Source organism: Vollenhovia emeryi, unplaced genomic scaffold (genome assembly GCF_000949405.1).
Source record: "Vollenhovia emeryi isolate VEMERY1.0 unplaced genomic scaffold, V.emery_V1.0 DF939179.1, whole genome shotgun sequence".
Taxonomy (NCBI): Eukaryota; Metazoa; Arthropoda; class Insecta; order Hymenoptera; family Formicidae; genus Vollenhovia; species Vollenhovia emeryi.
Genome location: NW_011967187.1, coordinates 547,434 through 571,628, shown reverse-complemented (window position 1 = coordinate 571,628; position 24,195 = coordinate 547,434). Strand labels below are relative to the sequence as shown.

At 43.9% G+C, this 24,195-nt stretch overlaps 4 protein-coding genes across 8 annotated transcripts in view; 3 read left to right on the top strand and 1 right to left on the bottom strand.

The window, feature by feature from the left end:
* The first annotated feature begins 1,703 nt into the window (after positions 1 to 1,703).
* LOC105563278 lies at positions 1,704 to 5,366 on the top strand. Its single transcript, XM_012014742.1, has 2 exons — positions 1,704 to 3,415; positions 3,502 to 5,366. Exons 1-2 carry the CDS (start codon positions 1,768 to 1,770, stop codon positions 5,364 to 5,366), a joined length of 3,513 nt encoding a protein of 1,170 aa, XP_011870132.1. The 5' UTR covers positions 1,704 to 1,767.
* A 734-nt stretch (positions 5,367 to 6,100) lies between these two features.
* The window catches only part of LOC105563207, a 42,067-nt gene continuing 23,972 nt past the window's right edge, over positions 6,101 to 24,195 (bottom strand). Inside the window, exons 1-5 of one of the 4 annotated variants that reach the window (XR_001009018.1) lie at positions 8,027 to 8,169; positions 7,906 to 7,943; positions 7,532 to 7,797; positions 7,241 to 7,465; positions 6,101 to 7,008 (exon numbers count right to left, since the gene is read on the bottom strand). Coding sequence is in view for 3 of the 4 variants with exons in the window: in XM_012014592.1 (XP_011869982.1) it covers positions 7,330 to 7,465; positions 7,532 to 7,797; positions 7,906 to 7,943; positions 8,027 to 8,072 (486 nt within the window). In the remaining variant the exon portion in view is untranslated. Of the gene's footprint in view, positions 7,466 to 7,531; positions 7,798 to 7,905; positions 7,944 to 8,026; positions 8,170 to 8,543; positions 8,586 to 24,195 lie in introns of those variants that run through there. The other 3 variants (XM_012014593.1, XM_012014592.1, XM_012014594.1) reach the window with 3 other exon arrangements.
* Positions 12,671 to 17,186, top strand: LOC105563208 (toll-like receptor 3). Its single transcript, XM_012014595.1, has 11 exons — positions 12,671 to 12,920; positions 13,036 to 13,323; positions 13,515 to 13,752; positions 13,827 to 14,073; positions 14,150 to 14,404; positions 14,482 to 14,798; positions 14,870 to 15,167; positions 15,253 to 15,733; positions 15,852 to 16,115; positions 16,263 to 16,491; positions 16,604 to 17,186. The coding sequence occupies exons 1-11, from the start codon at positions 12,671 to 12,673 to the stop codon at positions 16,947 to 16,949; spliced, it is 3,213 nt and encodes a 1,070-aa protein (XP_011869985.1). The 3' UTR covers positions 16,950 to 17,186.
* LOC105563209 overlaps positions 20,466 to 24,195 on the top strand; it is a 33,724-nt gene continuing 29,994 nt past the window's right edge. The window contains exon 1 of one of the 2 annotated variants that reach the window (XM_012014597.1): positions 20,466 to 20,903. In XM_012014597.1, coding sequence (XP_011869987.1) covers positions 20,831 to 20,903 — 73 coding nt within the window. In that variant the 5' untranslated portion in view covers positions 20,466 to 20,830. Of the gene's footprint in view, positions 20,904 to 22,840; positions 23,405 to 24,195 lie in introns of those variants that run through there. The other variant, XM_012014598.1, reaches the window with a different exon arrangement.

Genomic DNA, 24,195 nt, shown 5'->3' with positions numbered 1-24,195 from the left:
AAGGAGTCTCTAAACAATCGAGTACCGATCGAGATAAACTTGATTGACCTGTTTCAGGGTAATAGGGCCAAGTCCGCAAGATCGGGGAGCGTTCACCGTCCGAGGCTGCTGACGCCCGAGTTTATTGTCTTCAACATTCTAAAAGGCGCTCTGGAGTCGAAAGTCACTTACGATTTGGCGCCGTCTTTCATCGATCCGACGAATGAAACCTTGAGGACGTTGCTCACCATCGGCCAACTCCAGATCCTGCAGATGGCCGAGAAACTTCTACCTGGTGAGATACGCCGCGAGTATTCCGACAGGATGTTTTCGTGCGTGCGCAGGTTCGAGTACTTTAGCTGCGTCAAGTACTTCGCCTGGCCGATGGTGAAGCAGTATTACCCGACGCTGCCGGCCTTCCCGGATTATCAGACTTGGTACCCGCCGATCGCCTTGTACCCGCAGTATCCTATCGTTCCTTTTCCCAGTTTCGTGGGGAGCATGGGCGAGCTTCCTGAAGTCATCGATTCCTACGCTACAAGAACGCAGAAGCCTAAGCCGGAAGATGTGATTGTGAACATCCTTCATAATACGTTGAAAGAGCACGCGAAGGTACCACCTCCATCTATCGCTAGTACGGATTCTTACGTCGCTGTACTCCCTCCGGAGCAATTACTGTCGATCCACATGGCTGAACAGCTGCTTCCTATCCCGTATCGTCCAGAATTCGTTCAGAAGACCGTCAAATGCATAGAGGAATTCAATTATGTGACCTGTATTAAGTATTCCACCTGGCCGACGGTCAAGCAATTTAACCCCAGTCTACCGAATATTTCCGACTGGCTACCGGACTGGCAGTTGCCCGACGTCTTCAGTTATTTCCCGCAATTTCAGTTTCCCGATTTTTCTTCGTTTTTACCGTTTTTACCGAGCCAATCAACGACCACAACGACTACACCGACTCCACCGACTACACCGACCACCGAAACACCATCGCAATCCGGTGATTCTGCTACAGAAGGCTCGACTGGTCGGATCCTCACGCTGTTATCTCGTCAAAGTGAAGTTTCTTCCAGAGCATCCAGCGAGTTAGAGAGCAAGATTACAGAGATTTTAACAAAGGTACGTAATACCTTGAAAGCGACGCCGAAAACTTCGCATTTGATCGTCAACGACAACGTGATTGTTCTGACAACCATCACCGAGAAGCAACTTAACATATTGCGATTAGCAGAGAGTATGGTACCACCACCGGCACGGGCGCCTCTCGTCGCTCAAGTTATGTCTTGCCTCCAGGCGAACAACGATTTTCTCAACTGCACCAGGTACGTCATTTGGCCCACGGTCGCTCTTTACGTTCCTAATTTCCCCGCGTTTCCTGATGATTTACCACCTACCCAACAACCACCAAAACAAGAGGATCCAACAACGTTGAAAGACAAGAACGCGTCGGGTCTGGCCAACAAGGACCAGCAGGAGTGGGACAAGTCGCAAACGAATTCCAACGTGAAGATCATCTCCCGGACGAAATTACCGCAGAGCAACAATCCTGTGATTAGCGTTACTGGTACTCGATTCGTGCCAATATTCACGGAACATCCCGAATCGGTGATACTCAACATTCTCAAGGCGATTCAGCTCTCTTCGCCAAACGTGCGGGATGATCAGGGCGCGAAAATCACCAGCACGCAACAGTTCGGCGATTTACTTAACGATCAGCAACTTAATATCCTTCAAATAACAGAGAGCTTGCTACCCGATGCAACTCGTTCTGCTTTCGTCAATCGGATGACAGAATGCGTTCGTAAGAGCAACTTTCTGGGATGCTCGAGAAGTGTGTTGTGGCCGAGTTTGTCAGAATATTTTCCTAGACTGCCCAGTTTTCCAAATTTCGGAGGATATCTTCAAGCGACAAATAGTAACTCCGCGTTAACTCGGAATCTGACTGATCCATCACCGTTTTCGGAGACTGACGTTAGGGTTGGACAGCATGGAGACGCTACTGTTACCATCACGGACACCAGGTTCTATCCCGTCTTTTCGGAACATCCGGAAGGTGTAATTTTAAAAATTCTCAAGGCCGTGCAGCACTCTACGCCGGATGTTCTCACTTCGACGGTTACTTCAAGATCGCAGCAATTCACGAATTATTTCACGGAACAGCAAGGTAATATTGTTCAGGTCGCAGAAAGTCTTTTACCGGAATCAGTAAGACCAATTTTCGTGGAAAAGATGGTAACTTGCGTTCGAGAGAGCCCGTTCCTAGAGTGTACGAGGAATATAGCTTGGCCAACTATTGCCCAGTTCTTCCCGAGGCTGCCAAACTTTCCCAATTTTGGAAGTTACCAAACTCTACCGAGGATGAAACTTGATGTATCATCGATCCTGCTGCATAACACTTATTCCGATAACCAGACATCTAACGAAAAGAGTGAGAATACGCCCAAGATTGATCTAGAAACGGTCGAGGAGAAAATAGAGGGTTCATTGAAGGACCTGCTGAGCAAGAATTCGTCGCCGCGTTTGGAAAATTCCTACTTGGATGTCAACAATCCTGTGATAGGCACTCTTCTAACTGCTCGGGAAATGAACATTGTTAGATTAGCGGAGAGAGCGATACCGGATTCGATACGTCGCGAATATGTAACCAACATGCTGGAATGCGCGAGAAGCAATAATTTCGTTACTTGCGCCCAGTATGTCACTTGGCCGACCTTGAAGCAATTTTCGCCGTCCCTACCGAACTTTGAGGAACTATTTGAACAACTCCCTGGCGCAGGTCAGATTCCTGGCATCAGCCAGATTCCTGGTATCAGCCAGATTCCTGGTATCAGCCAGATTCCTGGTATCAGCCAGATTCCTGGTATTAGCCAGATTCCTGGTATCAGTCAGATTCCTGGTCAAATTCCCGGTATCGGACAGTTTCCTGGCGTAGGTCAGATTCCCGGTATCAGTCAGATTCCTGGAGCGGGTCAAATCCCTGGTATCGGCCAGATTCCTGGAGCAGGTCAAATCCCCGGTATCGGCCAGATTCCTGGAGCAGGTCAAATCCCCGGTATCGGCCAGATTCCTGGCGCAGGACAAATCCCCGGTATCAGCCAGATTCCTGGTGCGGGACAAATCCCCGGTATAGGTGGGCAGATCCCGAGTATTCCCGGATTGGGAAATCCTTTCGCCGACAGACCCGGCCTACCACAGTTTCCTTTCCCGCAAATCCCTACGTTACCAGGCGGAGTTCAAACTGGCATTCCTCAGTTTCCAGGATTGCCTAGCTTTGGCGCCATAAATTACTCGCAATTAGGAGTTTTGTCGGACACGCCGCAGGAGTCGACACCGCAGGAGCTGAAGCCGCAGGATCAATCAAAAGTTGCGGAAGCAGTGGAGCAGGCGAACCAGATAAGTGGAGAATCGAGAGCTTCGAACACTCCGTCAGTAGGTGAATCAATCTTATTCGTTAAACGCAAGCTGACTCTTCTTCGTGACATTCAATTTATTACTCTTCGAATTTCTTTTATATTCCAGGCGAACAAGGAGTCGTCCCCGGATATTTTGGGCAACCGTCAGACATCCTCATAGATATTTCCAAGGAAAAAGTCCATTTGTCTGATCTTGAGCAACGGCGAAGTTCATTGTCGGAATCCGCTCTCTCGGGCGCGTCGTCCAAAAAACACGAAAGGAAACAAAGAAGTACCGATAAATTATTAAGTTCTTACCACGAGACCGAGGGAAAAATTGAACAGACGTCTTCGGAGACGACAATGGACAACGTGTTCCCGAACATCACGGAATCCGAATTTCTTCAGCTTCTAGTTAATATTTCGATTTCCGAGAAAATTTTGGAAAGGAGACCCGAGGAGAATCCAAAGGAATACTTCGTGGATACGTTAAATTATACAGTCAGGAATTCTCTAACCGCCGATCAGTACGAGATCTTGAAGCTGGTGGAGGACTTGAACGAACAAACCGCAAACCGCGGTTTCCTGTCACGGGTAATGCAGTGCATACTCAGCTTGAGCTTCATCAGATGCATGGGCATTTTCGTCTGGCCAGTTATCACTAGTGCCGTACCATCTTTAATCGGTCTACCGTCCTTGCCCGCATTTCCTCTTGGAGGCCTCGGTATTCTCGGAAGATCAACGGAAACTGAAGTACAGCATTTCTTTGGAATGTCCACGAGCGATTTCGAAAAGGAACTGCTGATCAGGAAGGCATCCACGGAAAATATTCTTCTGGATTGGTACAAGATGGCGATGGAGGATAAGTTTCAGGTAGATCTGGGTTTCCTGAAGCTCACGGGCTACGGGAATGGCGAAGTCGGCATTAGCTTCGGCGGATTCCGCGAGGGTAGAGCTACGAAGATCAAAGACAACAAGAACTTGCCGAGTATCCTGACGATCATCAGCGATATCATGGAAGAAGTACTGGACCAGCGGCCGGACAACGAGAAGCTCAAGAAGGAGAAGGAGAAGAAAGAGAGGAGTCTGGATGACGTGCAAGAGGCGAACTTCCAGCTTCTGCAAGAGAGCGACGAGTACGCGGACATTAAGCGGTCCATAAACGACGATCAGATAATTAACATGTTTCTAGATAAAATCAAGGCCAACGCGACGGATTTCGCCGATGGTGATGTCGCTCAGTTTCTCAACGTAGAGAACGCTTACAACGCTTTCAGCGTACTCTTCGGGACCCGTTTGAACGAAAAGTTCGCGAGTAGATTAAAGGTTTTTACCGAGGAATTGAAGAACAACAATCCGGAGAATAATCCAGAGAAGCATATAAAAAATCTCAGCACAGAGGAACTAAAAGTAATACCTCCGAAGGAAGAAATTACTTACGAGTTTGAAAAAGAATCTATAGAAAGTGACGAGGAACGCAAAAGGGAACATCGTGCAAAGAACGAGCTGAGATCTATGCTGAACGAATATTCAGAAATATTAGCAAACCAGGAAGTTTCTACGGAAAAGATTGAGGATTCAGATAACGAAAACAACATCAGGGACACCGAATCGCCCTCCGACAAGAATGTACGCTCAGAATTGAGGATTCAGCTGCCACGTTTGCGAGAGGACTTTATGTCCAGAAAAGTCACGAACGCGGTGATGCATCTCGGAAGAGCATTGAAGATGAAGATGAGCACTTTGATGCCCGGAATCGGTTTCGTAGTATCTTTCCTCATCCAAATGGCCTTGGCTCACGCGAGGGCGGCTGCTTCTATGGCTGGTATGATCAGCAACATGGCCCTCGCATCGGCTGTATTCGGTATGCTCCGACAGAGTCTGTTCGGCTCGGAAAATCCGCAGATCAAATATGTATACGACAATGATAAGACGGGTCCGGGGATTACTTGGCCGCACCACCATAGGTCATATTATCATCACGGAAAATAGTACTTTGATTCGCCCGATCAAGTCTACTTATCGTTCTTGATGTATAGAGGAAAGTCCACTATTATGAGATAGGATTCTAATATGAGGTGGCAGATTTTCGACGTCCAAATTCAATCACAAGTCTTTTTTCGCAACGCTTACACGATCTAATATTTTTCACTAAACAGAATTCACTCCAAGGGCAATAAATTCATGGTGGAACCAACGCGGACGATGCCAATTAATTTAGCAAAAACTCCGCTATCCCATATTGGGAGTCTATCTCATAATAGGGGACTTTCTTTTACTATATTAAAATCTAAAATATTATATGTGCCTTGTTAAGAGATTTATATATGTCTCTGTCGTTACAGACTTTCCTCAAAGTCTGAGACAAATCGGATTATATATTGGGTTAGCTTTAATTTTTTATATTAATATTATTGTGGTCGCGTTCATAAGACAATGTAGTTTGAGACAATTACACCTAGCACTTTTACACCTAATAATTTTGCATAAGAAATTTCATTACTTCCTGAAAAGAGATTAATTGAAAAGTTAGATATCGATAGTTTCTATGGATGCGCCCACATTGTCTTTCGATACATTTTTACTTACATGTTAGCAACACGGGGTTCAAAATAGAGTATATTTTCAAAAGTTAGAATAGATAATATTTAGAATCTGAAGAAACGGTATTCTTGTAGATGGTTATGGAAACAATTCCTCGCAATTTAATCATGCAACACGCGCCATTTCGCAGGAGATATTTATTTCATTGTCATGGGATTTTATGGTGATGGGTGACACTTTCATATTTTCTTGAAGATTATATAACAAGTACGGCATTAAAAATTATATGTCATATAGTCGTATCGCAGGAAGAATATTAAATAAAATTGCTAGCGTAGATTGTAAGACTGACATGCCCTTTAATTATGTCTGATTAAAAATAAATGAATTGTATCTACCTTGTATATTTGGTGGCTGTTGTTCCTTACAAATAATGCTTAATTAATTAATTTCAACAAGTTATTTTATTTTCACAATACGCATTTTAATATTAATACTGTTATAAAGTTTTGCAAAAGAGATTATATGATAAATAATTAATACAACTTTTTTTACATTTAAATTCTTAAAAATTTAATGCATCTATTTATTTGACAGAAAATGAAACGATTAAAAAGTTTGAAAGGAGAATAAGAAATGTTAAGAATTGCGTAAAATTTAAAACGTAAATTCTTTTATAAGTAATTTCAGCATGTCAATTTTTTAGATTTTTTTATCGCTTAGTTCACGAGAACATTTGTAAGCAAGGTACAAGATTTTTCTCCTTACAATTGCTTTAAGAAGTAAATAATAAATATAATAAAATTATGCATGCGTTTACATGGGCAGCAACATCGATATCGAAAATACTGGCCCTACAACTTTCAAGAACCTTGAGAAGCCAACAGTCAGGAATAGACTTGAGATTATTCTGGACTACCATGCTGAAGGTCTTCTCTCTCTTTCTCTCTTTCTCTCCCCCCTCTCATTTTTCTTTTATTTTTCGCCAGTTTTACGCGTTGCATGCGGCAAAAGCGCAAGGATGCAACAAGAGCATAAAAGAGACTGGAGTCAAGATCATGCCACACGCAATCGCTAGAACGTTGAACTACTACAAAAGCAAAATGATATTACCTTAGAATCCTATAAATATTATTTTCCGACGTTTTTCACGACGATCAAATATAAATAATGTATCAATTTTTATTCCACCGATAAACTGGCGTTAGAGAGAAAGAATAAAGCAATTTCTTTCAAAACTGTTGCGTTGGAGAGTAATTAATTGTCCGTAACTTCGCGTCAAGAACCGAAAAATTAAATTTATGAATTCCAATCAAACTCACTTGGCGTGTATAATAGCTTGATTTGCGTATCAGAAATATATAAAACGCACAAATGTATAACGCAATGCAAGATAAGAACTTTGTTTTTTTTAGTCAATCACAAGTGGTAAAACTGAAGGCACAACATCTTCTTGATCTACTTTCGACTCGTCGTACTCAGTAATTTCTTCTGTGATCGTTCTCGATTCGATTTCCGTAGAATAAGATAGTTCATTCAGGTAGTACCTGCAACAAATAATTATACTGTAGAGAAACTTCTGATCTTCGACTGATCTGAATGTCCGTACATACCATTCATGAGCGTGCTGACAATCGGTGTTTTCCTCGTCCGTGCATATCCGCTGTTTCTGATCGAACACTGTATCGTTACCGCAGATCACTGGGAATCCATCCCCTGAATTTTCGCAAACGTGAAATATCCTGCAATTGTAATCCATATCGGCGTAAAAGCCGGACGGCATATCCTTGCAGGAGAAACGAAACGTTAGATTAGCAAATATGTCGATGTCGTTTTGTTCGCTCGATATCTCCTCGTAGGTTTCCAGACGATTTCTATCCTGTGCACAACATAATAATTTGCAATTTTTAACTTGATCGCAAAACACAATGACATATTATTAAAGAATAATTTTCCAAGCAAGTAAAAAAATTATAAAGATTCTTACGAAATAGCCCAAAGTAAATTGATTTGTCATCTTTGTATCTGTATAACAAAAGGTACACGAAATGTAACTTCAAACTTTCAATTATTATCGAAATTGGATATTAGCTAATTTTGAAACTTACTTAATAATAATGAAAAATTGAGCACGTATATTATAAAATAATTCATGTTAATCGCAATTTCTAAAGAAAAAATTTTCCAACTTTTGATGTCAATATTACAGTTCGATATTGATGTTAGTCACTCGATCACTCGATGGATAACGCAACCGACTGCGCGACTACAAGCTCTTTGTCTGAAACTGTAGAACTCGAAGAGCTCAATGACCTTAATAGCCATGTAATTTCTAAAAAGGCTCGTCATTGTTTCTCATTATCGTTTAAATGATGCTTAACTATCGCATCCTGCTTTGTTAAATGATACTTTCAGAGAACCGAGAGAATATTCAAAGAAAAAAAATCCAAGTAATTTTATGAAAATGGAAAGATTGAAGGTAGTATCTTAACAAAATCGTAAAGAGAAAAAGTAATAAGAAACGTAAACCAGTTATTAAAAAAAAGTGTTATTGAATTTTTTTAACATTAAGAAGATATTTTTCTTAAATCTTTCCGTTGGAAATGTTTAAATTAATCCGTGTACCAACAGATGTCGACGTCATACTATGAATCGCGGGACTCAGAGTACCAAGGTAACTACACGACGATACTTTCACTAACGTCAACCAATCCTAAGGTGTTACTCGACGGCTGACTTTCTTCACCTAAGACTTTGCCAGGATCGTATCTATAAGTGAAATTGAATATAATATTATGCATTAAAATAGTGCAATAATATTTATTTATTTATTTGTGTAACGTTTATAATTTGAGGAAACTAAAAATGCAGGTAAAAAAACAGATGAACGACGAAATATATTTAATAGTTTTGTTAATTATTAATAATAATAATTTTTATAATTTTCTACGTTTGTATTTAAAGAAAATTTAAGGTTGGACAAATTGAATTTTATTTCCATTATTCGTTAAAATAACAGAAACTTTTACAATCTTTATTATTGCTTTCTTTGATTGTAATATTAACAAAAAATTTGTCACGTCACTGCAGCTAATTCGCCGCGACCTTCGAAGATACGATAGCGTTTTGTCAAAATGTAATCGTGGCGAATCTCTCCTTCTTTCTCTCGCAGTGGCATAAGGTGGGATGTCCACGAAAGGACAGCGCGTATCAACTGCCAATGAGGGAAGCCTCTACTTCTGAGGCTGCCTTTCTCTTTGCTTCGGTGCCTCGGCTCAGTTTTCACGGCAACTTCACTCAGGAACCACATGCAGAATGTCTTGAAGACACGCGGTAAAACACTCGAAACGTGTAATCCTCTCTGTTCTTCTCTCTTACACTTTCTGCTCCCGCATGGTGGAAGGAAAAGGACAACCCGCAATGTGATCCTGAGGATACCAGCAGTGCATCGAAGAACGTCACAACGACCTTGCTTTTGAGAATTGTCGGGCAAAGTGTAACAAGGTATCGTGACTATTTTTGTGACAAATAATCACACTTTTTCGTTCCTGTTGCCTTAATCTTGAGAAATGTTGAGAAATATAATTTCTTAAAAAGCCTCGCGATTCGTCGATCGATATTGGAATAATCGCAGGTATGATGCTGACGTTTTGTATTACCGATAAAGAATAATGACTCATCAAATAGTTTATTAGGCTTGTTATATTTTAAAACATCAAACGGTGCTAAGTTTCGTAATGTTCGCGGCTGGGTATCCACGTGTGTTTAAGCGCGTCATCTCTCCGTTCAGCGAACGGTGACTACAATGCGCGCATAGAACGTAACGCTTCTATATTATCCGAATTATCTTTGATATCTAACTAGCTCACGAAGTTTCGCACGTTGTTTTTATTTGTTTCATTGCAACAAGATCGCTTTTTAACAATTACTTGAACTTGACGTGTCTTTTCAAATCAAATATGAATCTGAAATAGTAAATTATTTTATTCCAAGTGTTCATTATTCAAATTTTTCATTTCCATTAAATAATCTTAATTTTTAGACTCTATTTTGTAATACTTTTTACCAATAATGTCCTTTATAAGTTATAGAATTTAGTAGAATAATAAGTGTATTCTTAAACTACTTTTAATTATTCCTGTTATAGAAATTACATATTTTTTACTTAGCGGGATGCATAATATTACATATAAAAAAAACTATACAATAAAAGAATGCAGAGGTGTTGCACCGTGCGGTATCCAAGACAAGGACGACCGGTGAAACGAAAATATTCTCACTTGTTATGTTGAAGAAATAGATGGAAAAGTGCATCTCAAATCAACAAGGGAGTTTCTTTTATAATGAGACATAATTTTAGTACTTAGCTGTATATATTATGATGGTAGTGGTGCATTTTTTTTTTACGTAAAGTCGACTGCCTTTGCTACGCTAACACAATAGCTCTAATTGATAGACTTTCAGAAAGTGGAGCGTGGCGCAAGTTCTTTTTTTCTCCGCTGTCGTTCTTTCCGCTTTCGAGAAACGGAAGTCTCACGTTCGGGAAAGCCTACTCTTTATTGATGGCTCTCGTCGAGTTTCTAAATATTTTCGAGTCGACATAAATACAAATAAATAGTAACGTGCAATAGTTTGAGTTCTGATCCAGATTTTCCGGATAGTTCCGTAATAAATAATCAAGTTTCGCCAGTGCGTTACGTCAACCAGCACCAGCGTACATTCATTTTTCTTAGATCCGATACGAGTTTGGAGTCACGAGAGACCAGCATGATTCGGTCCAGTGGCTAGTTCCTTGGTTTACGAGGTATAAAGATCAACTGAAATAAGTGAAAGGCGCGTGTGTTTTTCGCAGCATATCGGTTTGCTTATAAACGCCATCATCTCAGATTCGCAGATTTTACCGACGACAGCTTAACACCTCTACGAGTATAAATCCATAAATATACTTTAACCCGGCATACATCTTGCCTGAGATAAGCACGGCGATTCTCCCTCGTTCATAATGCAGACGCTGTTGTTCTTCTTACATATCGTGCTCGTATTATATTCGCTTACACATCCGCTCGTATATTATATTCGTGTTGTATACTGATGCCTGAACTAGATCACCGTGCCTTTCTTCTTGCCTGCTTGAATTACTAGGGCTGTAATAAAGCATAGTTTTCCATTTCTCAGATCGGTGGGTCCCACGATTACTTTAATTATGCGCTACCGTTAATTGCGGGAGCTTCGACGATCTCGACTAGTAGATGGATATCGAAAGTATAAATTGACAATTCGGCTATCATCGTTACCGCACAATTGTTAATTAACGATAAAATTATATGCAGATCGTTCTCAGATATGCAAAGAAAAGAAAATGTTCAGATTCAATCGGGAAAAAGTCAAAAGACACTTAATTACTAACAATAATAATCGTATCTTTAGCATGGCCGATTGGGCTTTACAAATCCACCCACGTTGATCGCACAAAGACCAGATGATGATCTTTGAAAGGAGGTCGGTTGTTATGCGAAGATTATATTTGCTAATCGTCCAAGTTTCGAAAGAAGGACAATCAATTTGCTGCAACCGCAGCGCAGCGTCGTTGCGTGCAACCGTTAATTTTCTATCGAAATTTCATGCACGGTTACGCAGGTGGCTCATCGTTTTCGCGATAGTACGCAGTGAAAACGCATTGGTCTAATTGCGTTAACATTTCCGGATGGACAAGCCGCCGCTTTCGTAATTTTTCTTTTGCAAGATGCGCAACGCGAGGCAAATCGTGATTGACGTATGAGTTAAACGTTTCTGCGATGGCTTATAATTTGCGACGTGACAGAAAGCGTGATCGCCGGAGTTGCGTGCCTCCTTTCTAGAATCGCGTGGGAAACGCTATCGTTGGTACACGATCGATGAATTAATTATGATTGAATAATGAATCAGCGAGGCACGATCGACGGGAGGATCTTGATCCTTCGCGGCATCTTTCGCCGCAGCGTTCTTTTACCACGCACCAACGCATCGGTGCGTAGGTCGCGTCGCCACGTCGACTGCCTTAAAAAAACAATTAAGTCTCGTCTCCAAGGACGTTTTTGGGCTATCGTGATAATTTTAGCGGTTAGTCTCCTCGGTATCGCGCCTCGGTATCGAGAGATCGAGGGATCTCGGCAATTCGCGTGGGATAATAAGCGGCGGGATCGGATCGCGAATTGAACGGCTGATGTAATCGCTTTTGCTTAAACATAGGCAGCAAACGTCGAAGGGCCGTTTAACAATTCATTCACGAAGGATTGCGAGAGGGACAGTTGCGATTTTGAAGCTGAACTACGATTTTACTTCGGATACGCTGCTATCGGCGTATCGATCTATTGCGTATACGCGATTAACTAGGGGAGTTCACGCAGCGAAAACTTTCCCACATTACGGACGAGACCCGCGTTGCGTCACGGAGTAATTGAAACGTACACTTTAAGAATAAACACATCACGAGTTGGCACCTTGTTCATGAAACTAATATTAATGTTAGCCTCTGTGTGACGTGATATAAACGTAACGCCGATGTTTCAGCGTAACTTAACTCTTCATTTTTATTGTGGAGGAGATTGTGTAGATTATACCGCGTGTAGTTCTTTTAAACAATCCTTTCCCGTGTAAAATTCATTCCTCGCGCTCATCACATTCGCGCTCAGTTATTACGTAATTATTACATAAAATGTAATTACGAAAATGTTAAGTAGACTCATTTTCCGTTTGTTTCCCAAGGCACTAAAATGTTATCGCCGCTATTGCTGCTGGGCATGGTCGTGTGCATAACGGGCGGCTACGTGCCGCCCGGGCCGAGGTTCAGGTGTCCCAAAGACACGATTTACATCTACCCCTGCACTTGTCTTCGGGGTAGCGACAGGGGTTTGTACGTACGCTGTGAAAATACGAATCTAGCCAGTCTCAGCCTTGCCTTCACGAATCTGGGAAACGAGGGCATGCCGATCGAGGAACTGGTTCTGTATAAATGTAATATAGGTGAGTCGATTTGGTGTCGCGTCGCAGAAAAAGACGAGGGATACGTAGAATGATCTCGTGAAAGGCGGCGAGATAAGTCGGCTGAGTGAACAATTCCGTTTTTGCGAATCCGCAGTACGATTTTACGGTCCCGCTCTGTATCCGTTGGACGTGCGAGTGCTGAGGTTCATCGATACGCCGCTGAGATTAATCGAGGAGCACAGCTTCCTCGGTGTGAACCGAACACTTCAGGAGCTCCACGTGACAAACAGCAACCTGGAAAAGTTCCCTCGCGAGGCACTGCAGGTCCTCGGCAATCTCAGCCTGCTGAGCATCACGGGGCATCGGATAGCTACCTTGCCGGGAAATAGTTTCGGTGAAAGCGCGGCGGCTGCGAAGCTGGAAAAATTGGAGATTAGTAACGGTAATCATCTCATCGCGAGATCGCGTCAAATAGGAAATGCACACCGTCTCATTAACTGTGTCAGGTCTTTAAAGCGATATAACTCCGCGAGTGTAATTTCAATACTGCGCGCACAAAAGTATTAATTTTAACAATATTTATACACGAGAGATTGTAAATATCGCTTCTTGACCGAGTTTTGTACTTTTCAGGCACACTTTCTTCCCTGCCTGTGGAAGCGCTAACGCCACTCAAGAAACTGAAAGCTCTTGATCTTCACGGCAACAAGATTAAAGACCTGAAGAGGAATCAGTTTAAAGGTTTAAGGGACACCGAGTTCTTGGACATTTCTCACAATTTAGTCGACAAATTGGACACGTCGCATCTGGCCGATCTCGTCAAGATGGGATGGTGCAACATGTCGCATAACGCTATCGCCGATTTGAAAAGGTTGACAGGCTCGAAGAGAGTCACCGTGATTAAATTCACGCGACGTATATCTAAGATCGTGTCTTTCGTTTTAGAGGAACCTTTGCCCGGAATTCTGTGTTAAAGGTCTTGAATTTGAGCCACAACAAGATCAGAAAACTCGATTCGAACACCTTCCGCGGCATGCGTTTTCTTAGACGGTTGTATCTGAGTGACAATCAAATCGACGACGTGGGTCGTGGAACCTTCGGTTCCGTCACCAGGATCGGCACCATCGATCTGTCCCGGAACTTCATTAAGAAGATCGACTTCCAAATGTTCAATCAGCTGCAATTCGCTGAGGTGTACATCTGAGAGACACTACACTTACATTAATCTTTACGCAATTTCTTCTGTACTAACGAATTCGTCGGGGTAGCTTCTAGACGTATCCGAGAATTTCGTGGCGGTCGTGGAGAAACTGGCGTTTAAAGATATTTACTTGGCGAGAGTAAACCTGTCGCACAATGAGATATCGAAGATCGAGCCGGGCGCTTTTGAGAATTGCGCGAACATCACGTCATTGGACCTCAGCCACAACAAGCTCGAGAATATCTCCAAGTATTCCTTCGACAGCGCGTCGTATGCCATGGAGTTTCAACTCAGTTATAATCTATTTACGTCTCTAAATCAGGTATGATTCGTATCGTTTTATTGAAATGTTTATTCGGATTACGTCTAACGCCATAAAGAAAATATGTTCTTTGACAGATTCCAGTGCATAACATGACGGGGCTGAAAGTGTTGAACGTTTCCCACAACCTGATACACTCCATTCCACGACAGACATTCCCAAAACTGTACGAGCTTCACACGATCGACATATCGCACAATAATCTGTCGGAAATTCACAACGCCGTATTCCAGACGCTTTTCAGCCTGCGATCCCTGAACCTGTCGCACAATTCTTTGGAGAAGATAAAACCATCGACGTTCGGGCCGCTGCCGACGCTTCTGGAACTCGATATGAGCTACAATCAATTAAACGACGTTGCACGCGGTAGCCTCACTCGATTGGCCAGTTGCAGGTGCGTCGCTGGTCATTTTTATAAAATTGACAAATGTTATAGCCCGTAATGACACGCCTTTTACATTTTAGGAGCTTGACGGTGAAAAATAATCGCCTGACCAAGATTTTCCAATTGCCGATTTCTCTGGGCCATTTGGACCTCTCGGAGAATCTGCTGGAAGAGATCCCGAGCACCGACGTATGGCCTACGATGAATGCGCTACTCTCGCTGGACCTTTCGCGGAATCGGCTGGGCGATAACCTGCAAGACGGGAGTTTTGAAAACCTGCTGACCTTGAGAATCTTAAACCTGCAAGCGAATAACATTACGAAGCCGCCCTGGCAAGCGCTGGGCGGTCTGAGCAGTCTGCAGTATCTTTATCTGCAGGTAAGACAAAAGAAACTTTTATGGGGCAACGGCGTTCCCCGGGGAGCGGTAATCTTCCGGATTTTTGCCGACGGAATTGTTTCAGGATAATTACTTGACGAAACTGGAAAAAGCCGCCTTCGGCCGTCTACCGATAGTGTTCGAGCTGAACTTGGCGAACAATAAAATAAACAACATAACGAGCCGGGCGTTCGAGGGCCTGCTGCAGCTACTGACATTGAACCTGACGAGCAACAACATCAGCCACATACCGAACGGCGCGTTTCAGGGTCTGGTGTCTCTGCGAACACTCGACCTGTCGCGCAATAGATTGGAGAAGTTGGACAACAAGACGCACGGACTGCTCGACGACTGCCTGTCCCTGGAGAGGATCAACCTTAGCCACAACAAGATGTCGTTTATTACCCGGAAGACCCTCCCGAACGACCCGTGGATTCCTTACAGGCTGAAGGAAGTCGACTTGTCCTACAATACAATGCCGGTCGTCACCTTCGACCTCATCGCCGGTGCTAAGAAGATTCAATACTTAAATCTCTCTCATAATAACATTAATGAGATTAGGAGATGTGAGTAGTAAACGGGGAATGTCGCTTCTAATAGCTTCGACAATTAATCGAGTAATGGCACATCGTCTCGCGCTTCCTGCTGAGAATCATCGTTTATTAGAGCGTTGCCCTATTCCAGATGTAATCGGGAACTTAACGGCCTTGCAGACTCTGGATCTGTCGCACAACGACATAAGTGACGTCTCCGATCGAGACGTCTTTATACCGCCGTTAAATTTAACCAACTTGCACCTGAGTAACAATCATCTGAGCCATGTGCCTCTCGACAAAATTCTACCGCTGCCGAATCTGAAAGTTCTCGATCTGGAAGAAAACGAGATCGGTGTCTTTGACGAGAGGCTCATGAAGATTGTCCAGAACCGCACGGTGCTCCGATACTCCGGTAACAATAGAATTAAACAATTAAATATAGGATAATCTCGTATTTAAGGAAACTCGTAATTAAGCCGCCGAAGGAGCTTAAAAATTATCATCAGACTTTCTTTGTCATGGTCATTTAAAAGTAATATATTTTTGTCTCGTATATTAGGAAACCCCATGCATTGCGACTGTCATGCGCGACCGTTGAAAAGGTGGCTGAAAGCTCAAACGCAGCTTCCGACGGAATGGTCGAGGGTGATGTGCAAGAGTCCGAATTATCTCGCAAATAAATTTATCTCGGAGATAACAGAGGATCTTATGAACTGCGGCGAACGGGACATTCAAGAGGAGCCCGAACTCGATATCACGCCCGATGTGAAATATCGAAGTATCGACTAGTACGTGATACATTTATCTAAATTGCATTGTTAAGAAAGTTTCTGTTGTAAGTAACATGTCTGAGATTTTCTCGCACAAATTTCGGAGGCCGTAAATCGTAATCTTCTTCAGCAATATCGAGGACAGGAGCTGGAAGGCGACGTGGTACGTGACGTCGCGCGAAGATATCGGCGACTTCTACGTGGTGGTTCGGGAATCCGGCAGCAGCAAGTCGACGATCGAGAAGGACGTCGTTTACAGCGAGCGATCCTTCAGGATACACGATTTGAAGGAGTCGAGCACCAAATACGAACTCTGCGTGCTCGCGCGCGACTCCGAGGGAAACGTCAAGCACTACAGAAATTCGCAGTGTCAGGTTTTGAATCAGCACGATCCCAGCTCGTCCGCCAGCCTCAGGGCGAGCCTGTACTTCGTGATAGTCGTTGCTTCCTTCTGCACCCTTATGAGATTTCGTTAACCTGCCGAAACTAGCGTTCGCAATTCCTAGAAAGATATCTTACGTTCTGTGGAAATAGTAGGCTGAACGCACCGTTCAAGTGTCTTCACGTATCGCTAGCTCGATTAAATATTTCCGAACGTCTTGCTACCTTAGGCTTCTATCTTCATCGCGCGTTGAAGCGCGAAGCGATGTGATTGTACGATAAATTAATATATTCCTCGAAAGAAGTGATACGCTGTGTGCGCTGTACATAGATTGTATTTTGCTCGGAAGTAGGGACGTTGAACGTCGTTGTATTTATTTTTGTAAAATATATAAATCTTGTACACAAGTCACATATTTTTGTCATTCAGCGCGAATGGATTTAAACAAGATTCGACATGGGAGGAAGACGCGCCTAATGGCCACGGCTAGATTGGCCGTACGATAATTAACAATTTAAACGAACGAGACAGACGATTAGTCGATGATTAGCGGACGAATCGTCTTATTAAGGACCGGCCGATCCCACGATATTAATTTGCTGTCGCGCTGCGTTGCCTGTTCCACGGCTAATAAAGCGTTCGCGACTTGCTGAAAAAATTCTCAAGGAAGTCCGCGGTCTCCCGAGCTTTGCGTAGTAAGATTATTTCATTATCTCGTGAGGAGACCGTAATTAGTATCCACGATAAAACGTAGCGCGTCTCGTTGCGCTAAAAAAAAAGGAAGAAGAGGGGGCCTCTAATGAGGGCGAGAAACAGTGGAAGTCGTTGTTTCCGCGAAGGGGCACGCCATCGCGAATTTACCAGCGTCGTTATCGGAGATGTGCCCGATTACACTTATTCGCGCGGACGCCGACGACGACGACGTTGGTTTTTCCTTTATTATTCGCACTTCGTTAACGTAGTCGCGCGATGGCAATTATCGGTAACCCCGCGTGATCACGAGATCCCGAGAGAAAGAGACAATGCTCCCTGCGCGCACGTGAGTTCGGCGGATTAACGGGAATTTAAATTACACGACGCACGGCGTGTTTGATTAATAAAGCTTCGGTTGGCATGCCGGCAAAAAAAAACAATGCACACACGCCTCTTGCCGTTCTGCTCGACGGCCTGCCCCCTCGATTGGGATTAACGTCGCTTTAACGCTTAATTAACGGAGTGCTCCTCGGCGCAAAAAGCGCCGATCTTCGTTGCTTCATCAAAGCTGCAAGCGTGATTTTATGACAGTCACGAGTAAGTTTGTTCCGATTTATATTATTACTAGAACCTTATTAATTTCGTAAAATATCAATTGCCGTTTTCTTTTTCTTACGCTATTTTTACTTCGCGTACGGTAAATTATCGCAGCGTCTGAATCAGCGGGGGGCGGAAGCGCGAATAAAAAGATAGAGAGATGTTAAACGTTAGACTATTGCAGTTTCAGAAAATTTCCCGGGTCTTGCAATCCTGTGGATCCGCGATACCCGCGAGATACGAGATTTCGTTTCGATATTGACGTCTGGTTACGAAATAGCTAGCCAGACACTTTCACCAGAGGCCCAATAATGGCTAAGAAGTATCGTACACGAGCGGGTACGAGCTCTCACGAAGAACCACGAAGACGGTACCCCCGTGGGCCCCGCGGGACAGACATCCGCTTGTCTGGGCCCCGTCGGGGCCCAAGGAGACCTCGAGGCTCTTAGGCACGGTAAATTTACATTTGTCTCTTCCCTCGTCGACAAATTGCCGCGACAACGTCGACATCATTCTCTCTAAAAGTCAATCAGTGAATTATCACTGAAAAGAGTAAATAGCCACTGATTTACAGTTGTACCCTTGGGAAAATTTACTTGAAGTGATATTAAAGTTTTTAAAAGTAATCTTTCAAATCTCAGAGAGTTTACTTAAACAAGTTGAAAGTTTACTTAAGAAATTTTTAAGTAATTTTGGACACTTGAAGTAATTTTTAGACACCCAAGCCTGTCGAAGTTCTCGCTAGAGGGCCGCGCGGCTCAGCACTTTCTCGTAAAAGAAAAACCGCATTATAAATTATATCACGCACTTTTCACCATTCTTAAAATTTTCTTGTACATTCGTAAAGCAAGTTTTAAGTTTACCCTAAATAAAAATCTAAAGCGTCCAGATTTACTTTCCATATTTCTTATTTTTCTATAAGTGGTTGGCTTCCGTCGCGTAAAAATCGTTAACTCAGAAAAGACAATCTCACGGAATCGAGCGAAAAAGCTCGCACGCCTACTCCGTGACCTCGTGTCACCTTACTGTCATTTATTTTCTAACTTGTCGGTGGATAATAATTCCTCGCGTTCGAAAAGTGTCGTCGCTAGGCGTTTTAATGCCGCTTTTTATCCGCGGCACCGCTCGTCGCTGACCGAGCGTATACGAATAAAGTAGGCAGAACACATTTACATACGCCGCTTTGGGCAGTGACTCACGATGCGTCCATGTAAGGCCCAGAGCGAGAGGTGCCGTTGGCCCCACACGCCCACGTTAAAACGTTGCCCGGCCCGTACGCCGGAGACAAAGGGAGGGGAACGAAAAAAAAACGAAGGAAATAAAAGATAACCCGTTCTCTGTAAAAGGTTCCTCTGCGCGATATCGGCTCACGATTCGCCAAGATACCGGGACCGCGCGCGTCCGTGAGGCCCGAATCCTGGCGCAGGATCTCGCGTATCGGCGCGATCGGGCGCGCAGGCCGCTGGGACACGCCTCTATCTGGGATACCTCGATGAATCTTCTTCAGCCTATAAATCAATTAGCGCACGAGGGACTTGTTATACCTTCCCGCAGTTATTCCGGCCCGCAAGCTCATTCCGGTTGTCAGATAAGCGCGCCACGTGCACACACGCAAGCGCCGAGCGCATACGCGCGATCGTACCATTGCGATCGGTTTGCGGCCGCGGCTGCCACTTTCTCATCCGTGTGTCTTTTGTTTCTCGATGACAGTGGCGTACGGGGCCCGACGCTGGACCACGGAAATCCGACTGTCGCGGAAAGATCGGATTCGCACGAGCGATGGAAGCTCGCGGGGATCGGAGAGGGGACGATACAAGAAATTTAAAAAATTGCCAATCTTATAAGCGAGCGCCATGTGCTAGCCTGTAACAAAGTCAAGAATTGCCGTTGGATCCAAGCCTATCTAAAATTCTTTAGTGTTTCTTCTCCAAGGGTCTAGCCAGACAAACTTGCACAGGTGCATAAGCATACGCGTAAGGAAACTGACTGGACCATTTCCTTGTGCACGCACTTATGGCTCAATCACATTCCGCAAGTTCGTCTGGACAGACTCTAATACTGAACAAGAAAAATTTCAATACAAGAATACTATCGCGACAATTCTCACGCGTTATATTTCTAGTACTTATTCAAGGTCCCACCTTCGCTCACATCCGGCGGGTTCGTCAGCCTAGGGTGGACCTCTCGTAACCCGCGCGCCGGGCAGTCCTGCCGATTTCATTAAAACCGCGTAAAATCGTCTCTCACGACGTTTGATCCACTTCTACGCCACTGGCCGATGCTGGCAGTCCGGGTCTCTGTGCTGGCGGTTCAAACTCTCCCGCCACTCTCTCGTTCCGTCAGTGTCTCTCGCGTGTTCGCACGGGGAACATCGCTCGGCGCGTCTTCGCCAAGGTCCATTCCGGCGAGAGGTCCTCGGGCTTTCCCATTATCGGACGAGGATATTCCGCGGCGCGAGGCCCCGCATCCCGCGGACGGTGAGAGGAGAGATCCGCGGCTCCTTAAACGCCCGGGCCGAGCCGCGTCCGGCTAAATGAGAGCCAACCGCGGGTAATACGAAAATACTCGGGCCTCCTCTTCTCTCCCGTCCTCACCTCCTCCGCGTCCCTCCTCTCTTCGCCTCACCTTTGTTTACCTGTCCGGCGCACGAATCCGCGCATACGTTTCGTAATTACCCGGAAAACCATGGACACGGCCGACCGTTTCTGGAGCCTGGCCCTGTGCTGGATATGCATCGTCGGGCTCGCAGACGCCAACGGTGAGCGATACGTTTAAGTCACCTTCAATCTCGTCGCGTGCTATTTTTCGCAACGAGCAGGGTCTTGAGAGATCCCGATAGAAAAAGAAATCAATTCACAACACGGTTGCACAATGGGAATATATCGCGGATCTCGTTCGTGTCACGTGCGATATAGTTTAATAAAAATTGTACGTACGGACGTTTCGCTTCAAGTTCGAGCCGTTCTCAACAATCTTCTGCAATTCTTTCACATTCTGTTCCGTTAACCGAAAGTAAGCGCTTCGGGATTGATTCGATAGAACAATAAGCCCGAGTATAATCATTTTGAATGCGCGTGAGACCGAAGGTTAAATGTGGAATTAGAAAACTGATGAGCATGTGTTAGAAAAGATTGTTAAGTGCGATTTATGTATCCGTTACGCCGAGAACTGATATATTTTCTTTGTTCCCAGATAGCACACATAGTTCTATGAACATTCTTCTGGAGCGTGAATATTCTTCATTTCAGATTATTCCAATCGAATATTCTATAAATATATATAGATTATTACAATTAGAAATCGTATATTCATAACAGAGAAGTACGTTTTTAGAATATTCATCAAGTTTATGTATTGCACATTGTTTGTTGTGTAATACATTTATCTTATGCAAAAGGCAGTGAAACCTGTGATTATACCATGTCTAACCGACACGCTATATTCGATAGATTATTCTATTCACATTCGAAAAGGATTTATAGTAGTGCCAGTCTAATGTGCTACGAACATAAGATAAATATATAAGCATGATCTATGGAATATTCCAAATATTCTTGAAGAATAAATAAATTAGTATGGCTCGTATGTGTTAAACACAAATTTCAAAGAATTTTAAAGGACTCAGAGCCGTGACAGTTTATTGCGAAAAAATATCTATTAAATAAAAAAACTTAGAATAGAATATTTAGACACTACCATTCTGTCACGGCTCTGACTGAGTCCTTTAAAATTCTTTGATTCTTGAAGAATATTCTTAAAATGTTCATACACTGAAAGAAAAGTCTTTGAAAATTTATTTGTGGCATATAATGTTTGTTTCGCTAAAATAAACATTATTTGAGGCATATAATGTTTATTTCAATGAAATAAACGTTACATGCCACAAATAAATTTTCAGAGACTGTTTTCTCAGTGTAGGAGTGTCTTGTGCTATCTGGGTTTAACTAGGTTCGCGGGGTTGCGTAGAATAAGAGAAGAAACTTTGCTTCGGACACAATGTTTTTAAAAACCCCGACTGGAGGGTTAAGTCCAATCGCGGCGGAACGTGGTCCTCACTGTGATCTTATTGAATATATGCACGTATACGGAATTTTCTCTTAAACTTTATCCTGAAAATCGTAAGGCAACATGGCATTTCGAAGAATTTTATGAATTTTGTAATTTTACCACACATTTTACTAGTAAATGGGTTATTTAACTAGTAAAATGTATGGTAAACTAGTAAAAAAAACCCATTTACTATTAAAATGTATGGTAAAATTTCAAAAACTCATAAAATTCTTCGAAATGCCATGTTGCCTCACGATTTTCAGAATAAATTGAAATTTTACCACACATTTTACTAATAAATTATGGGACAATCGAAATGCCGCGTGGTCCCACAATCACATGATTTTCAGGGCACATTTTAAGAGAAAATTCTCTCCGTGCAGGAGAAAGTACACGTTGTACGCGTTGAAGAAAATCCCGAATGTCTAGCCAAGCGTAGGCGGTACCGCGGTATTCACATTCGACCATGACGTCCCGCGGTAATCAGCGGTCAGAAAGGAAACATGACAGCGTCGCGAATGAAAGTGACGTTCCTTTGTTCCCAGGCCGATTACGCCGATCGGCGGTCAACGGCGGCATAACAAATAAGCGGCGTGACGCGCGTCGCGCAGAATGCATCGTAAAAGTTTCGAAGCACCTGACGCGCGCGCGCGCGCGCGTCTCAAGTAGGATGTCGTCCTAGATCGCGATGCCTACCAGGTATCGCGAGAGGGATCATAGCCGGTCCCAGTCAAGGTTGCGACGTTCCCTCATGCGTCGCGCGACGCGCTCGTTATGACTGACTTTAGGCTCGTTACTGTTGACGTCGGTAGACGTTTTCTTTCCTACTCGCTTCACGGTCCGGCTATTTATGAAAATGGCAGTGTCCGACCGGGTTAGAACAAACCGGCGACGAGCGCGCACGGACGACGTCGGGACAATTCCAGGCTTCTTCCTCCCGACGCGAGTCTCACGCGCCGCGAAAATCGCCAGGCACACCCCACCCGGCGAGTTGACCCCGCGTTACGTTTTCGGATCACGTTTTAGCGGTCGCGAATTCTCCTCGCGTACGTCACGCGATATTTCTACGAGTCATGTACGGAGTGTATTCTTCAGCGAGGAGCTCTTTCTCTCTCTCTTTCTCTCGGAAGTGAAATTCGCCTGCGAGCTGTACAAACAATGCGCACGCTCTCGCATAGCATCATCCAAGACGCAACGTGCAATTAAAAGGTAACCGCAATCAGGCAACGAAACTTATAATCGCGCGACACTTGCAATTAGGGCAAGGCGGGGGATAAGAGGCTAATTATCCGTTAAGGGTCGCGCGGCTCGAGGACAAACGAGAAGGGACGGAGCGACGGTGCAGCGAGATCAACTGACCCGCTCAAATTGAATCGGAATTGAAGTTAATCGTGCTGCGTTCTTTTTGTCTCTTTATCGTTGCATCATCGCGTCGGTGGAAGTGACTGATTTGCGAGTTCAATCGCGCCTTGGGAATCGAGGCTGCTCCAATTGCCTCCCTTTGTGTTGACGTGCAATTAATTAACCCTAATAGCAGCTGCATACGTCGAATGAATTGTATGGTTTCGCAAATGCGAAATTAGTACGATTGCGCGCCGGGATTGTGTGAGAAAGGAACGTGTGTGTGTGGAAAATAATTACTCTCCGCGCGCGGAAATTCGTGCACACGCGACGCGCTTCGTCGTGTGTGAGTAATCAGACGCTGATGAATCACGCCATGACTCCATCGTGATCCCCTGCACGTTGCCGCGTCTATATTTGTATCGGAAAATTGCGCGAGGCATTACGTAAATTAGAGCGTTTCGCTAAAAAGGCGTCTGGGATAAAAACATCGCGTAAGAAACTCCCGCAAACGATTATCCCGCGCTACGTTTCTTCTTTTCTAACATTTAAGGGCCAGTTTCGCAAACTGACCGAGGGTTCGTTGATTCGCTGTCTCTTCTTAAGGGGATGCTGGAGTGATTCTGCACTTTCGTACCTTTTGCACTTAAAACTGTCTA

Coding starts and splice junctions, on each gene's coding strand:
- LOC105563208 (XM_012014595.1), top strand. CDS start 12,671: ATGTTATCGCCGCTATTGCTGCTGGGCATGGTCGTGTGCATAACGGGC. Junction 14,405..14,481: donor TATTTACGTCTCTAAATCAG/GTATGATTCGTA, acceptor GTTCTTTGACAG/ATTCCAGTGCATAACATGAC. Junction 16,116..16,262: donor CACGGTGCTCCGATACTCCG/GTAACAATAGAA, acceptor CTCGTATATTAG/GAAACCCCATGCATTGCGAC.
- LOC105563278 (XM_012014742.1), top strand. CDS start 1,768: ATGACAGAATGCGTTCGTAAGAGCAACTTTCTGGGATGCTCGAGAAGT. Junction 3,416..3,501: donor TTCGAACACTCCGTCAGTAG/GTGAATCAATCT, acceptor TTTATATTCCAG/GCGAACAAGGAGTCGTCCCC.